Here is a 16,275-nt window from a genome sequence, read left to right as displayed (position 1 = left end):
TCATCAAAGAGGAGAGATAACCCCTCAAATTGGTCCTCCAAATTTGAAATGTGAGACTCCACTAACAAGTCTGCAATACTTGTCAAGTAATCATCCCATAAAGATATATCTGAAAGACTATGATTTACTTGCTGCAATGAATCATTGGAAGCTCTCAATGAATCATCAATACAAGATGGATGTGTGATTTCAAGCGGAGAAGTGGGAGCTGTAGGAGAGGTCTCTTGATCATCATGCTCAAGTGCTACATCACATTCAAACTCCTCTAATGTATCATCATCAAAGGGTAGATTATCAACATCATTAAGTGGAATGGGACAATGTAATGCAAGATCATCTGAGAATGGAGAATTATGTGGATCTCCATAGATATCCCAAACCTTGGTCCAAATTGTGTGTGGGCACCTATTTCCTGAGATCTGATTGTAGGTCTTTCTGAAGATGCTTGTGCTTATGCTTATACAAATCAAACCTATAATGTGATCATTTTTATTACCCCAAATTAATTTCTTCCATTGTGTGTTTCGCTTAGGGATGAGTCCATAAAGATGAGGCAAAAAATTGAGCCATGTCCATAATGAATGGTCCATATGGCACAACACTTGCTGAAGGTTTTGCAAATGTGGTTGCAAGCTAAGTGGGCTTAACCTCGGAGGAAACTCCATGGTTAAGCTTGCTTGAGTTGGAGTAGTACTAGGATGGGTGACCTCTCGGGAAGGCCCAATGCTTCATTTCTGTGAGCATCACCTAGATGCAATGAATTGTAAGTGTTCCATTCATTCTCATGAGAGATGGGTTCTTGTGAACCACTACTCATGAAACATGGGTTAATGAGTTTGACTTGAAAACTACACAGTTGAATGTTGATAGCAATATCATAATCATGTGCAATGTAACCCATGATTACAACAACGATACTCTCCTAAAATGATTAAATCAGAGATTAATACATGAAATCAGTCTGAATCCGAAAAAAGTGCATAGATGGATTGAAAGAGATCCCAAATACTTTTCCAACAATGCAAGAATTGCGAAAATCAGAGTTCATGGCAAAAAGTTGTGAGCTTGGGAGCCAAAAAGTAAGATCTGACTTCAAACAACAATAAATTTCACTAATAGCCAGTTCTGATAATGAAACTTGTGTTGGAGCAGCAGCAGATGAATGCAAAATTCAGAACTTGCACAAATGAATCAAGCACAATGCGATAGCCAATAATCTATCATAAAATGTGTAAATGTACAATGAAATCTCCTTGCATACATAGATGCAGGAGGAAGAAGGAAGGTGAAACAAAAAGATTAACCAAGCCTCCAGGAGGTTTGACACATGTAGAACACTTGAGATAAATGTGAAGGCATGTGTCAAGTGTGTATGAAGTGAGACAACTAAACAACTAAGTGAACTATAGTACTACTAGGTTTAGGAACCAGATAAAAGATAACTAGATGCAAAAAGACACTTTTCACACTAACACCCTCCCTTAAGTGATACTTAGGGAGCATAGTTTTAAAACTCGTGGGACTCGCCAAGACTCGCAAGCCCAGTGGCGGGCCGAGTCAACTCGCCTAGGACCCACGAGCCGCGTCCTAGCGAGTCCTTCCCAAGGACTCCCGCGAGTCTTTCACTCGGACTCGTGAGTCTTTCACTTGGATTCGCACCATTTACTGAACACGCCCAACCACGATTTTGTGTTTTTTTTTTACCTTTTTCACTCATTTGGCATTGTTGCTTGCTGAAAACAGGTTTGTAGGGTTTGAAGGAGGAGAGGAAACAAGATTAAAACAGCCTCATTCTCTTCATTAGAATATATACATGAAATATAACATTTAAGTATAACTTATACGTTAAGTTATATTTCATGTATATATTGGCAGGATGTTTGAGAGTGGTTTCAGATCTCTAGGAGTTATAATGCAAATTCTAGGTTTTAGAAGATCTTTTAAATTTTTCAGACTTAGTCAAATTTCAGTAATCAGTAGGCTCCTATTAGCATTCTCTCGTTCTCTCTATCTCACTCACTTTATTTGCCACGAATTTTAGACCTATCTATCTCCCTATCACTCTTCCTCTATCCCCTCTCTCTACCACTCTCTATCTTACTCTCTCCTCTCTCCCCCAAGATCTAGACCTATCTCTCTACCCCCTTCTCTCTCTCACCCTTAGACCCCAGTAAGTGGTGCTACCCTCAACGTAATTTTGGCGAGTTGCAGAACCCACATCGGACTCCTAGAACTAGACCCTCTAGTTCTATCTCTCCCTTGGTTTTCACTAGAGCTGGAAAGAGGAAGATGTAGTCTTCTCTTTAGTTTGTTCATTGTTGTTTTTCACATTTGGACATATCATTATATGTAATTTTGTAAACATTTATAAACTTATACTGCTATTATACATTTTAAAGTTTGAAACTAGGAGTATGAATGATGAAATTTCAAATATTGAGTGTTTGTAGATCATATGACGTGTAATGTTTCAATTATGGCTCTTATGTTCTCTAAATGCATTAATTTCTTTATGTTTTTTTGTAAAACTATGGTTTTTTTCTTGCCGAGTCTTTTGCGAGTCTTTCACGAGTTCGAGTCCGAGTCCGAGTTTTAAAACTTTGTTAGGGAGTGTATCACTAGAAAATAAGCCCCAACAATATGGCCTGATAAGGTACAAATGTATAAAATAAAAGTCTCACATAGATAGAGTAAAGGAGAAAACCTAGTAGGAGAAAAACTCCTCTCCAAAAAAGAGATATATATATATATAAAGGAAGAAGGATTCAAGACCCCCCAAGGACAACTTCTTGCACCCCAAGCAATTGGCGCAATGCAAGATAGTGTGGTGATGCTAAAGGTTTAGTGAAGATGTTTGCAACCTAATCCTTAGTGCACAAGTACTCTAAGGTAGAACTCCATCATGGATTAGCTATCAAATGAAGTGCAAATAATCCCAATGTGCTTCGTCTGCTGATGGTCAACTGGGTTGCGTGAAATATGAATGACACGTTGATTATCACACCAAAATATTGTAGCATGATTTGGTAGATGACCAAACTCTGTCATAAGTTGTCGAACCATATTACCTCCTAGCTAGCAAGAACTACTTCTGGATACTTAGCCTCAATGGATGATAATGCAATAGTAGGTTGCTTCTTGCAAGACCATGCAACCAGACCACAACCAAGACAAAATACAAAGCTGGAAGTGGGCTTTCTAGAAGCAACATCTCCTGCCCAATTTGAGTTGGTGTAGCCTACTATCTGGGAAGCCCTTGGTGTGTACTAAATGCCAAAATGAGTGGTGCTCAAGATATATCTCAAAATACGCTTGGTTGCCTTCCAATGACTCATGAGGGTCATGTGAAAAATAGGAGACAAGCCCGACATTGAAGGTGATATTAGGAGTGTGGGTCAAATACAAAAGACTACCAACTAATTGTCTATAAAAAGTGGCATGAACACTAGGTGCTGTGCAAGTAGTAGTCAAAGTGACACCAGATTGAAATGGTGTAGGAATGGGCTTACAATCGATCATATATAATCTGTGAAGCAAGTCAATGGCATACTTCTGTCAATATGTGGAAATTCCCTTAGTAGATCGAAGAACCTAAAGACCGAGGAAGTAAATAGCATTGTGGGGAGTGTGGTTCTGAATATAGTTGGCACAATTGAAAGCTTAAACCCAAAATGGTGGGGCCATAGATTGTTACTGAAGCATACAATTTGCCATCTCCTTTAGTGATCTGTTCTTTCTTTCGGCAACACCATTCTATTGAGGAGTGTAGGGAACCAAATATTGATGTTGAATGCCATGCTCAACACAAAAGTCAATGAAAGCTCCCCCCATTATTTATGCATATACGTCAAATAGAACCTGATTGCTTCTCCACAAACACCTTGGAGGTCCTGAAAGTGCTGAAGATGTCACTTTTGTACTTAAGAAAGTACACCCAAGTATGGTGAGAGAAATCATTGATGAAGGTGAGTACATACTTGGCTCCTAAAAATGAAAAAGTTGGAAATGATGACACGAGGTCACCATGTACCAACTCAAGTAAGTTAGTAGCAAGATGGGCGTACCGTTTGGAAAGGGTTCCTGAAGATGTTTGCCAAGTACACAACCTCAACAAATGCCCGCTGTGCATGAAACCTTAGGGAGTCCAAGTACCATATCATGAGTACTCAACTGCTGAAGATACCTGTAATTAAGGGTCAAACCTCTTGTGCCAAAGTCTTTTCAAAGAGTCAGCATGTGCAATAAGTGATGCTCCACAAGATGACTCAAAACCATGAAACCTGTACAATTGAGACCCATGATCTGCTCTGCTTGATGTAACAATACTCTTTGGATGATGAAGTTCTCTAATAACTACATCATGTGGCAAAAATTCAGCTGCCTTTCCATGACCAGTATGAAAAATCTGGTAAACTTAAAAGAAGATTAGCTGAAACAGGAACATAGAGAACATCTTCATTGCACCCCTCTATCAACTATACTGTACCTGTCCCCAAAACTTGAATTCATGATGAGTTTCACACTGAAATCTGAGAAGTAGTGTTGTCAGAAATAGACTCAAGAAGATCATGTTAGTGAGTAATGTGATGTGAGGTTCCTGAGTTAACTATCCAACTGTCCTTGGATGAATCCAAACCTCTAGCTGTAAGGGCATGTCCCTTAGTAGGCTTGGGAAGATCAATGCTGTGTTTTTTAATGGCCTCTTCCATTTCTGCAATCCTCTTAAAACAAACTCTAGTATCATGATTATTCAATCCACAATAAGTACATTGAACATTTCCTTTATTTTTATACTTGGAAGTAATTTTTTCTAACTTGGAAGAAGATGTGACCTGTGTGTCCATATTAGTCTTCTGCTTAGATGATTGATCATTTTTTGAAACCGATTTTGCTTTAGGTTTGTTTGAAGACTTCTTTCCCTTTCACATAGATGATTGTACAACAAGTCCCCAACTTTTGAAAGAGGTGATAGCATCTGCAGTGATTAACTTAGATTGTTCTTGTATGAGTCTACCACAAAACTGTTCAAAAGTAGGCAGGACATGCACTGTTTTAAGAGCATCCATAGTAGAGTTAAAAGGAGAAGCAAACATCTGATAAGGCTCTCTGGTCTTAGATAAGACCAAGAACACACACTCTTTGTTTTGTTTTACCACAACCTTTAAGTCTAGAAAGCAAAGACTTAAACCGAACCAAGGAATGTTCAATAGATGGGAAGACATCAGGAGACAATGTGGTCAATTCTGCATCTAATTGTAGTCTTTTGAACTCATCCACTCTACCAAAGAGAGTATTAAATTTATCCCACACATGCTTAGGAGTAGTACAATTAGCAATGTGAAATTGCAAATTATCAGAAATGAGAAGACCTATAATATGCATCACCTCATCTAACTTGTATCGATAAGTGAATTGTTCAAAATCTCTAGTAAACTGCACTTATTGTCCATTAACCATTTGCTATAATCCTTAACCATTTGCCATAATCCTTAGACTGAAAAAGTTGTTGTATTTTCACTTTCCAAGTTTGGTGATTGTGTGGAGTTTAACAAATCAATTTTAGGATCCATGATGCAAACACAACAAGGCATGTGAATTGTGCCTTACAATATCCCCTTGAAATTGTATTATAGCTGAATGTTGACCTCCCCAAAAATTTGGCACTCAATAATTTAGTGTACTTTTCAAAGAAAATAGGTCTAATGCATGGGAAGTCTCAAAACTTGAACTTTTGCAAAAAATGGCACTCACTTTCGAGCTACTGTTTAAAGTTTATAAAACAAATTCTTGTCATGACCTATTTTAAATAACAGCAGCACTAAAATAAGAAAAAAATATGCCTATAGGGAGATCAGACCTAGGCTTCCAGTCTGTTGTTGGAATTGGCTCTGAAAGAGATTTGCAACAAGTATTCACACTCTAAGAAACACCCCTCCATTTGCAAGTCACAACAAAAAGAAAATGCCACCCCCCTTACAAGCACTTAATAGACAAAATAAAAAGAACCCCTCTTGCAAGTTTTATGCTATGAACAGTTTACAAAATTAGTTAGTGAGTAACAATATCACTTCAGAAAGCAGAGCAAAAGATAAATGATGAGTCCACGTGTTGTAGAGATCTCCAAAATATGGTTTTGCTGGAGAGAATTGTGGAAAAGATATGCTGCTTTGTGTGCTTTGACTGAGCCAAGTAACTGCCTGCTGCTATGGAGAATTGAAGGCCGTGTTGTGAGCTCCACACACACTACAGAGGACTCGAGACAGATTGTGGCAGTGAAAGCATGGGTGACTAAACCTCTCGTTGGAACCGTTGGACAAGAAAAAGGCAACAATGAGCAGGTGGAGTGGTTATTGGTGTGTGCTGTGACCAATTCAAGTGGAAAAATTTCCTATTGACCCCTTGTGCTGCCAATCTCTGACACCCACAGTCAATCAAAGTTTGTATAGAGAATGACTTGGCTGTGACAGTATTCCCAACTTAGCGTGAGACTATGACTGCTATTGCAACAGAGGGAAGTTGCTGGAGGTGGTTTGAAGCAACATGCCTCTTCGTGAGGCCACTGGAATGCACAAAATGAGTATAGACTGCAGCTCAATGAAGGGGGCACCGGAATAATATTGTGGGTGTTACATGATAGCAAAAAGTGCTGGAAAAACTTGCTTCCTGTGTTGTACTCTTTCTGCTAGGCTTTACTGGTATGCTGATGTGAAAAGTGCGCTTACTCTTGTCACACTGCGCAAGCCTGCAAACTACAAATTTGATATCAATTCTCATTTGTCACCTCAAATAGTCAGGCACTCAAATCTGGTGCTTATTGTGCTATGTTGGGCAGGACAAGCCAATGTACAATGACAAGAATATGTCACAAAGGAGCCTGCAAACATGCAAACCACATAATTCTCCAAATGACAAAATAACCCTGCAAACAGGCCAAAAAAGGCCACAAAAACCTTAAAAATGTCACAATTTCTGAACAAACCAAAATCTCTACCAAAGGGCAGATGGGGATTTGCCCATTGCAAAAAAACAACATTCAATTGATAGAGATTTGAACTTGATTTGCCAAAACGAGAAGGAACTTGCAGTTCAATGCTGTGATACCATGTTGGAGCAGCAACAAATGAATGCAAAATTCAGTACTTCCACAAATGAATCAAGCACGATGCAATAGCCAATAATCTATCATAAAATGTGTAAATGTACAATAACTCTCCTTGCATATATAGATGGAGGAGGAGGAAGGTGAAACAGAAAGGTTGACTAACCCTCCAAGAGGTGTGACACTTGAGACAAGGGTGAAGCCATGTGTCAAGTGTCTATGAAGTGAGACAACTAAACAACTAAGTGAACTTAAGCTACTGTGAATAGGACTACTAGGTGTAGAAACTAGATAAAAGATAGCTAGATGTAAAAAGACACTTTTCACACTAACAATTTGCACCACTGGAAAATGCTCAAAACCAACTTTCCAATGATATCTTTTTTGCAAAAATCTGACTTCTGGATCAAAAGTTATGAATTTTTGAAAAAATTGAATTTTGTTTGTAGTGATGACTCTCTTAGCAAAATATATATTTTTTTTCCAAAAAATCAAATTCATTGAATATAGACAAATTTTACATTGAAAGAGGGGTTTGTAGTTGTTTTGAATGTAATAGCAGCATCCATTTGGGCTATTTCATTTTTCTTTTGTAGTGACGACCCTCTTATTAAAGTAAAAATTTGCCAAATATTAAATTTGTCCAAATTGACAAATTTTATATAAAAATAGGGGGTTTTGGGCCTTTTGAATGTAATGACAGCATCAATTTGGGCTAAAAGTGCTCCAATAAAAAGTTGTTCATTAGAACTAAGCTTCAAACCCCAGTTTGCAACTGTATCATACAATGGCCAAATTGAGTGAAATAAAAGCTAGATTTGACTCACTTGGTCGCTCTAAACTCAATGGTGAGTGTAGATTTGTATTGGCATGCACCAAAATGAACCTGCAATACAAAACCACAAAAATAATTCCCCAAGATCTTCAATGGTAAGGTCCAATTAATAGAATATTAAAATAATGTTAATTTTAGTATTAATGCTCAATAGTGTATATTCTATTTTAGTTAGATCGTCTTCGATCTTGTCAGCAGTTTCTTATTAGAAACTTGCTATTCTTGTAAATATTCGTGTATTATTTATGAGCGTCTTGCTCATTCTGTTTATATATCAATTCTTTGAAATCCATATGCTTCTGCATTTGTTTCATGGTATCAGAGCTATAGGAGAAATTTTTTTCGAAATTTTTTTAATTCTAATCTCCAATTAGTGGAAATTTTCGAAATTATTTCTGGTTTTAAAAAAATCTATCTAGGTTTTTTAAGTTTCTAGCTCCTGTGTCTACCTCGCGGGTTTGTACAGTCGCCTTTTTTTGCGACCTGTGTTTGGTGGCGTTCGTGGTTGGTGCGCGACCTGCAGAGTCGTCGCAACCTGTGGTCGGTGGTGCTCGTGGTGGTGCGCGGCCTGCAGAGTCATCGTGACCTGTGTCCGGCGGCGTCCGCGGCTCTGTGCGCGACCTGCAGACGTCGCACTGTTTTTTTTGCGTCCGCGGCTCTGTCTCTGGCAGCGTCCGTGGCTCTGTGCGCGCCCTGCAGTCGATAACACTGTTTTGGGCTCGTTTCTGTGGGTTCAAAAACCGCGTGAGGCCATCTCTACTGGTGGCGTGACTTTGTTTTCTTCCCTGTGCCAAGTTTCTTCTGTCTGCAGATTTTCTGGGTGTATCATGGCTTCCACGACCCTCTAGTTTTTCGATTAAGGTGTTTACCTTCAAGTTTTTATCGAAAATAAATTTTTCTTGCAGATTCTTGGTGGGTTTTTCGAACCCCAATCTAGGTAGTTGTTCGTTTTTCTGGGTGCCTCGATTTTTGTGCCTCAATTTTCGAGCCCGCGGATCCAGATTCTGACAACAGATTCCTTCTGGGTTTTTTGCACGCATTTCTGGGTTGTCTTTGGATTTTTGTGGGTCAATCGGGAATTTTTTTTGGGAAACGTGCAAATGGCTTCTCTAACCAACCTGATGTTAGAAGGCAGTCAACGCTTTAATGGCAACAATTACAACATCTGGAAACAACGTATGTTGACCATTTTTGAATATAGGCGTCTTGACCAGCTTGTTTTGGGAAAAGAGCTCAGTCCTGGTACACCTGGTGTAGATCAAGATAAGTTTGATGAACGCAATCGGGAGGCAGTTAGGCTTCTCAAACTCTCAGTGACTGATGATCAGTTACCGCAGATTCCTTCCGGCAAGACAGCTTCCGACATCTGGAAGCATTTGAAGGAATTGCATGAGACCTCCGACAAGAGCCGAGCATTCTTTCTAAAGAATCAGCTGTTCTCCATTATGATGGACGAACGTATGTCCTTATAGGAACACCTCACGAGGATTAAGGACATTCGAGATCAGCTCGAAGCTATTGGTCGAACTATGGAGGAAGAAGACATGGTAGTAATCACTCTGAAAAGTCTTCCGAAATCGTATGAACACTTCATTGAGACCCTCAATATTACTTCCACTAATGTTGATCTGAAGTTTTCAGAATTGTGCACCAAACTTCTACAGCAGGATCGTTGGAAACAACAGTTTGGTAGTGGTACTACATCAGCCTCCTCGGAAAATGCTTTCACAGCCCAATCCTTTCACAAGGATAAAGGCAAATTTCAGTCCTCTCAGTCTTCTCAACAGAAAGGCTCTTCGCAGACACAGGATGGAGCTAAGAAGAAGAATGTGCAGTGCAATTACTGTCACAAGTACGGCCATATGAAGAAAGATTGCTGTCAGAGGCTCGCTTCTGAACAAAAGAAGCAGGGAGGGTCACACCAGAAGGCGCATGTTGCTGAACATTCCGAGCAGAAGGAGTCTACCTTTTATGCCTTTATGGCTAAGAGGTCTTCAGATCATGCCAGGTCTTTTGCTTGGTACATCGACTCTGGTGCATCACGTCACTTTTCTCATTGGCGTGACTGGTTTACAGACTTCTCACCTTTCAGTGATTCCGTTGTATTTGGCGGAGGTGAGGAGTATACAGTTGTTGGCAGAGGCACTGTTCAGATACAGTCTGGTGGTAGGACTCTCCTTTTTCTAAATGTGTACTATGTTCCTGGAATGGAACTTAATCTACTCTCTGTCAGCCAGATTATGAGGAATTCTCCTCAACTAGATGTGGTGTTCAGTGCTCACAAGTGTTCCATCATTGATCGGGAGACTTGTCTTACTGTTGCTGTTGGTCTAGAGGATCATGGCCTATATAGGCTTCTTGACACTGGTGATTCTCCTGAAGTGGCTCTGGCAGCTCGTGTTTCTCCTCTCAGCACTTTGTGGCATCAGAGATATGGACATCTCAACATTCAGTATCTCTCTCAGCTATCTCGAGAGGGACTTGTTTCAGGGTTACCTGATATTCAGACTCAGCATCTTGGAGTATGTGGCGCTTGTCAAGCTGGCAAACAGCATCGGACTTCATTCACACATGGAAAGTCTTGGCGCGCATCTAAGGTACTTCAATTACTTCATGCTGATATTTGTGGTCCTATGAATACATCTTCTGTTACCGGTTGCAAATATTTTTTGCTTATTGTAGATGATTTTAGTAGAAAGATGTGGGTGTACTTTCTTAAACACAAATCAGATGTATTTAGTATCTTTCAGAAGTTTAAGTCCTTTGTTGAAAAAGAGTCTGGATGTAGCATCATTACTCTTAGGACAGATAACGGGGGGGAATTTTGTTCTTCTGCATTCTCCAACTTCTGTGATACCCATGGCATCAAACGCCAATTGACTACACCCTACACTCCTCAGCAAAACAGTGTTGTCGAGCGTCGCAATCGTACGGTTGTTGAGATGGCTCGCTCTATGTTACAACACAGGAGTGTTCCGAATAAGTATTGGGCTGAAGCAGTGTTTACTGCTGTCTACCTTCTTAACCGTTCCCCTACTCAGGCTGTTAAGGGCAAGACTCCAGAAGAGGTTTGGTCTGGTCGGAAGCCTAAGATCAGCCACCTGAAGGTTTTTGGCTCTGTTGCCTATGTTTGGATTCCAGATGCTAAGCGCTCCAAGTTGGATTCCAAAAGTCAGAAACTCATGATGACAGGATACAATGATCACCATAAGGCCTACCGACTGATAGATATAGACACTGAACGTCTTATCTTCAGTCATGATGTTGTATTTGATGAAGATAGAGGATTCTTTCAATCCCCTTCTTCTAAGCAGAGTTCTGAGGATCAGCCTCACAGTGTTCGTATTCCATTAGGTTCGCCTGATGGGAGGGATGATGCAGAATCTATTTTCGATGATGCACTACCTGAGTTCCCTCCGGAGAATAATCCTCCTCCTGTTGCTCCTGTTCCTGATCCTGAGCCTCTTCCAACTCCTCCAGATGTTAGCACGTCTCCTCTCCGACCTAAATGGTGGGCCAAGACCATTGGTGATCTCAGGGATACTGAGCTCATTGAGGGTAGAACCTCCCGTAATAAGAGCAAACAGCAGCATACAGTCAATTTTGCTCTCATGGCTAACATACATAGTGTTTTTGAGCCTCAGACATACTCAGAGGCTAAAGGTATACCTGAGTGGGAACAGGCTATGGAAGCGGAGTTCCAGAGTCTTTAGAAGAATCACACTTGGGCCCTTTCTGATCTTCCTTCAGGGAAGAAGCCCATTAGCTGCAAATGGGTGTACAAAGTAAAATACAAAGCTGATGGAACCCTAGACAAGTATAAGGCTCGTCTTGTTGCTCGTGGGTTCTCACAGAAAGAAGGCATTGACTATGAGGAGACGTTTGCTCCTACAGCCAAAATGAGTACCATACGGCTCGTTCTTGCCTTGGCAGCCCAGTTCAGTTGGAAAGTCCATCAAATGGACGTCAAGAGTGCCTTTTTGAATGGTGACTTACAGGAAGAAGTCTACATGACACAACCCCCAAGATTCAAGGTTGCTGGTCAAGAACAGAAGGTCTGTAGACTAGTCAAAGCACTCTATGGTCTGAAACAAGCTCCTCGAGCTTGGTACATGAAAATTGATAAGTACCTGACAGATCATGGTTTTCAGCGGAGTCCATCTGATGCAAACCTGTATATCAAGCATACTAGTAATGATATTCTGTTTGTGGTTGTCTATGTGGATGACTTAATCATTACTGGCAGTTCAGCACATTTGATCACTGGGATCAAACAGGATTTGTGTCGCACCTTTGATATGATAGATTTGGGACTTCTACATTACTGCTTAGGAGTTGAAGTCTGGCAGACTGAGAACAATATCTTTCTCTCTCAGTCCAAGTATGCCAGAAGTGTTGTGGATAGGTTCAGAATGCAGGATTGCAAACTTGCCTCTACTCCTATGGAACCCGGGCTCAAACTTTCAGCTCAGTCATCTTCACCAGTTGTGGATGAATCTCTGTTCAGGCAACTAGTGGGCAACCATATCTATCTTACTGCCACTAGACCTGACATCAGTTTTGCAGTGAGCTATATTTCAAGCTTCATGATAGCTCCCAAGGCTGATCATTGGATAGCAGCGAAGCGTGTGCTGCGTTATGTGAGTGGCACTCCTGATTATGGACTTCTGTACACTTGGAGTTCTGATCCTATACTTAGTGGCTACACAGATTCTGACTAGGCAGGTTCGGTTGATGACCGAAAGTCTACAGCAGGGTATGTGTTTAGTTTGGGATCTGGTGCTGTCACATGGACTAGTAAGAAGCAACAGGCAGTGGCTCTCTCCTCGACAGAAGCAGAGTATCGGGGAGCAGTTAAGGCATCTTGTAAGGCGGTTTGGCTTCGACGAATGCTTGCGGATATGCATGTCTCCCAGGCAGGTCCTACTCCCTTGTTCTGTGATAATCAGGGAGTGCCCAAACTCGCCAAGAATCCAGTCTTCCATGAAAGAACCAAGCATGTGGAAACTCATTGTCACTATATTCGACAACTGGTTGAAGACGGATCCATCCAGTTGCTGTATGTTCCTACCTCGGAGCAGCCAGTAGACATGTTCACCAAGCCCCTTGGTCCTGATAAATTTGTAAAATTCAGGGGGTCTATAGGTGTAGTTAATAGATTGAGCATTAAGGGAGGGTAATAGAATATTGTTAATTTTAGTATTAATGCTCAATAGTGTATATTCTATTTTAGTTAGATCGTCTTCGATCTTCTCAGCAGTTTCTTATTAGAAACTTGCTATTCTTGTAAATATTCGTGTATTATTTATGAGCGTCTTGCTCATTCTGTTTATATATCAATTCTTTGAAATCCATATGCTTCTGCATTTGTTTCACTGATTTGCACCAAAGTGCACCTAGCAAAAGTTCAAGCCCAATTATCTCTCAGCTTCGAGAAGGGGCTTGCAGATCTGAAGCTCTGATACCATGTACAAGCTGATTGTGAACTCCCCACACCCCACGATTATCTGGAAAACAAAAATATCCTTCCACAAGAGAAAATGACAAGAATAGATTGCTTGATTATGAATGCAAGATTGAATTAATTGAATATGAATTGTACATTGGATGCCTTGCTTATAAAGACAAGGTTGATAGGTAGGACTAGACAAAATTATGATTTGTGTCTTAATCCTATACAATGAGACAACTATCTTGATGATTATTAAATGACCTAGGACTAGAAGTAAATGCCATGATAAGATCACATGACAACTAACAATTATAGAAAAATTCTTAGGACCTAAGTAAACATGTAAATAGGACTTACTAGGTGAACTGGTTAGGTAAAATATCTTATTCATACCAACACCCACTGCCAAAGAACGAATGAAAAGATGAAAGAGTGCTTGCCATCTTTCCAACAAGTTTCGGGCCAAAGGACCTCTGAAGAACCAGTCTTTGATTTCTCAAATTGATCAATTGCCGCATTAGTCTGTGAATCAGCCTGTGTTTTCTGCTCTTGGTTGACATGATTTATATTGAGAGGATTTAAATTATCTAGTAAAGGCTGGATTTGAGAATGAATGTGGTTTGTGTTCCACTTTGGTGATGCGTTCAGAAGAGGGCATTGACAATAATCATAGAATGGCCTTCGATTTCTACTGTTATGCATTTGAAATTCAAACAAAGCTGCAGTCCCAGAAGCAGAGCTTGAGCTTCTGCTTCACAAGTGCCATCAAAATTCAATTTCTCCCATCCTAAAGTTGGTAAAACTCATTTCAGTTCACTCCTTCCAGCTTTCCTTGGTCATCCTTGTTAAGAAGACTAATGTGATATTTTTAGTGGTATGGAAAGGGGAATTATGGATGGGATTGGCACGGTATTAAGACAATATTTGACACAGCATCAAGTGATCAATTTTAAGTATTGACATAGTATGGTCAATTTTAGATGCCTATGCATTCAATGAATGATATTGTTCATAGGAGTTTCTGGTTCTTACAGCCAATCTACATATATATACTGAATTATTCTATAGGATTGTTTTCTTTAACAGGATTGTTCTTACAACCAATTAATATTTGGTTAAACTTAATGCCTCACATGATATAAGACTGCATCCCTTGTTTATGTAAAGACTTCATAGAAGTTATGACTGTTTTGGATGGTTGTTTATTGGTGTGTACATCTTTCATTATTTATATGCATTTATCTTTCTCACCTGCTGTAAGTGCTCTCTTCTTCATTTTGCAGAACGATATGGATCTAAGTTGAATGTGGAAGAGCTACAGGAGTTTGAGGTCCTTAAAGATGATTATGAAGTTACTTGGCATTTGAAGCATATTAAGAGTTTCCTAGTTCCTACCAAAGAAGAGAGTAGATTACAAGCAGTTGTAGCGAAGAACCGTCGGCTTGCATACATGAACAGACTTATTGACGAAGGACAATATTTTTCTGAAGATGCCATGAGATCTAGAGCGCCCTTTTTACATCATGAATATGTTGGGAAATACCAGGATCCAACTCTCAGGGGTTTCTCGCGACCTGGGGAGCGTTGGTCAGAGACACTTATGCGACAATCAGAAGAAGCAAGGATAGTTGCAAAGATTAAAGAGGAGCAAGAGCGTCTGGGCATTCAAGAGGAAGAAGATCAAAATGTGGAGGAAGAGGATGAAGAAGAGGAAGAGGATGAAGAAGAAGAAGAGGAAGAGGAGGAAGACTCTAAAAATGACGAGGTATGCTTGCAGAATAATTAAAAAAAATCAGTCTAACTTGGAGCTGGTTTTGAAGTAAGCTTCAGAATGCAGTGTTCCTTATTTTCTCGATGTTTAGGATTCTTGTCATTTTGATGAAGTAAATTAAAACATCAACTGCATTTGCCTTTGGCATTTAATTTTATGACAAAAGCAGGATTGATTTTAGATTTAAACAATACACTTTGATGTGATTGCAGAATATTATGCATGCAGACCCTAATGCAAATGATGGAGTTGCTGGCATTGATCAAGAGAAAAAATCAGCATCTGAACAATTGACGTCAGACCTAAAAAGCCCCAAAAAAATCCTGTCAGGGGAAGAGCTACAAGAGAAGATGGATCATTTTACTCGTATTATGCAGGAGAAATTCCTTTGTGGAGAAGATACAGAACATGTAGATTACGCTAATATAGATAATAATGTTGCCTTGGATGATCACTGGTTAAGAGAGATCTCCCAGGATGCAGAGGAAAAGTATTTCGAAGAAGATGATTGAGGGGTAGTTGCATGCTTCTGTTAAATGGTGTTATGTTTGTTTTTGTGCTTTCTTCTCTTATCTCATATGATATTATTTGTATCAATGTAAATTTTGTATAAAAAGTTTGATTCTGGACCTGAAGAGCTTCCTTAATTTACATTTAATGTATATATGTAATCTATATCTGTAAGTTACTGTCATTAAGAAGTTTTAACTTTATAATTTAACTTTTTCTACATATTAACAATAACAAAATAGACTACATTAACATGTTATATGTGCGAATGAAACAATTTTGAATATTATTATTTAATATATTTATTTAAATTACAAGATGCTGATTTCTTTCATTTTATTTGGAATTTATCTATTCCATCTAAGGTATGCATGAGAGGCTTTATCTGATTGCCTTGCTATTCTGGCTTTTGCAAATCACAGAAGCTGTCTTTGCATGCATCTCCAGACGATTGTTTGTATACATTATTGCAAAGATAGTCTTGACATTCATCAAGTACGTACAATCAATAAACAGGATCACTTTGTGCTTGTTTCAGGACTGTCCTGGCCACTTTCTTCTTTGACCAAGCCATAACATGGTTATTTTCCTCATTTGTAATGTCTGGT

At 39.6% G+C, this 16,275-nt stretch overlaps 1 protein-coding gene across 1 annotated transcript in view; it reads left to right on the top strand.

Annotated features, from left to right (window-relative positions):
* LOC131037304 (uncharacterized) overlaps nucleotides 1-15,924 on the top strand; it is a 50,784-nt gene extending 34,860 nt beyond the window's left edge. The window contains exons 2-3 of the mRNA XM_057969398.2: nucleotides 14,670-15,151; nucleotides 15,370-15,924. Coding sequence (XP_057825381.1) covers nucleotides 14,670-15,151; nucleotides 15,370-15,669 — 782 coding nt within the window. The 3' untranslated portion in view covers nucleotides 15,670-15,924. The remainder of the gene's footprint in view (nucleotides 1-14,669; nucleotides 15,152-15,369) is intronic.
* Nucleotides 15,925-16,275: the final 351 nt, after the last annotated feature.

Source organism: Cryptomeria japonica, chromosome 3 (assembly GCF_030272615.1).
Source record: "Cryptomeria japonica chromosome 3, Sugi_1.0, whole genome shotgun sequence".
In the NCBI taxonomy this organism is placed as follows: domain Eukaryota; kingdom Viridiplantae; phylum Streptophyta; class Pinopsida; order Cupressales; family Cupressaceae; genus Cryptomeria; species Cryptomeria japonica.
The sequence above is the reverse complement of the archived record's forward strand: the minus strand, read 5'-3'. Positions and strand labels throughout refer to the sequence as shown.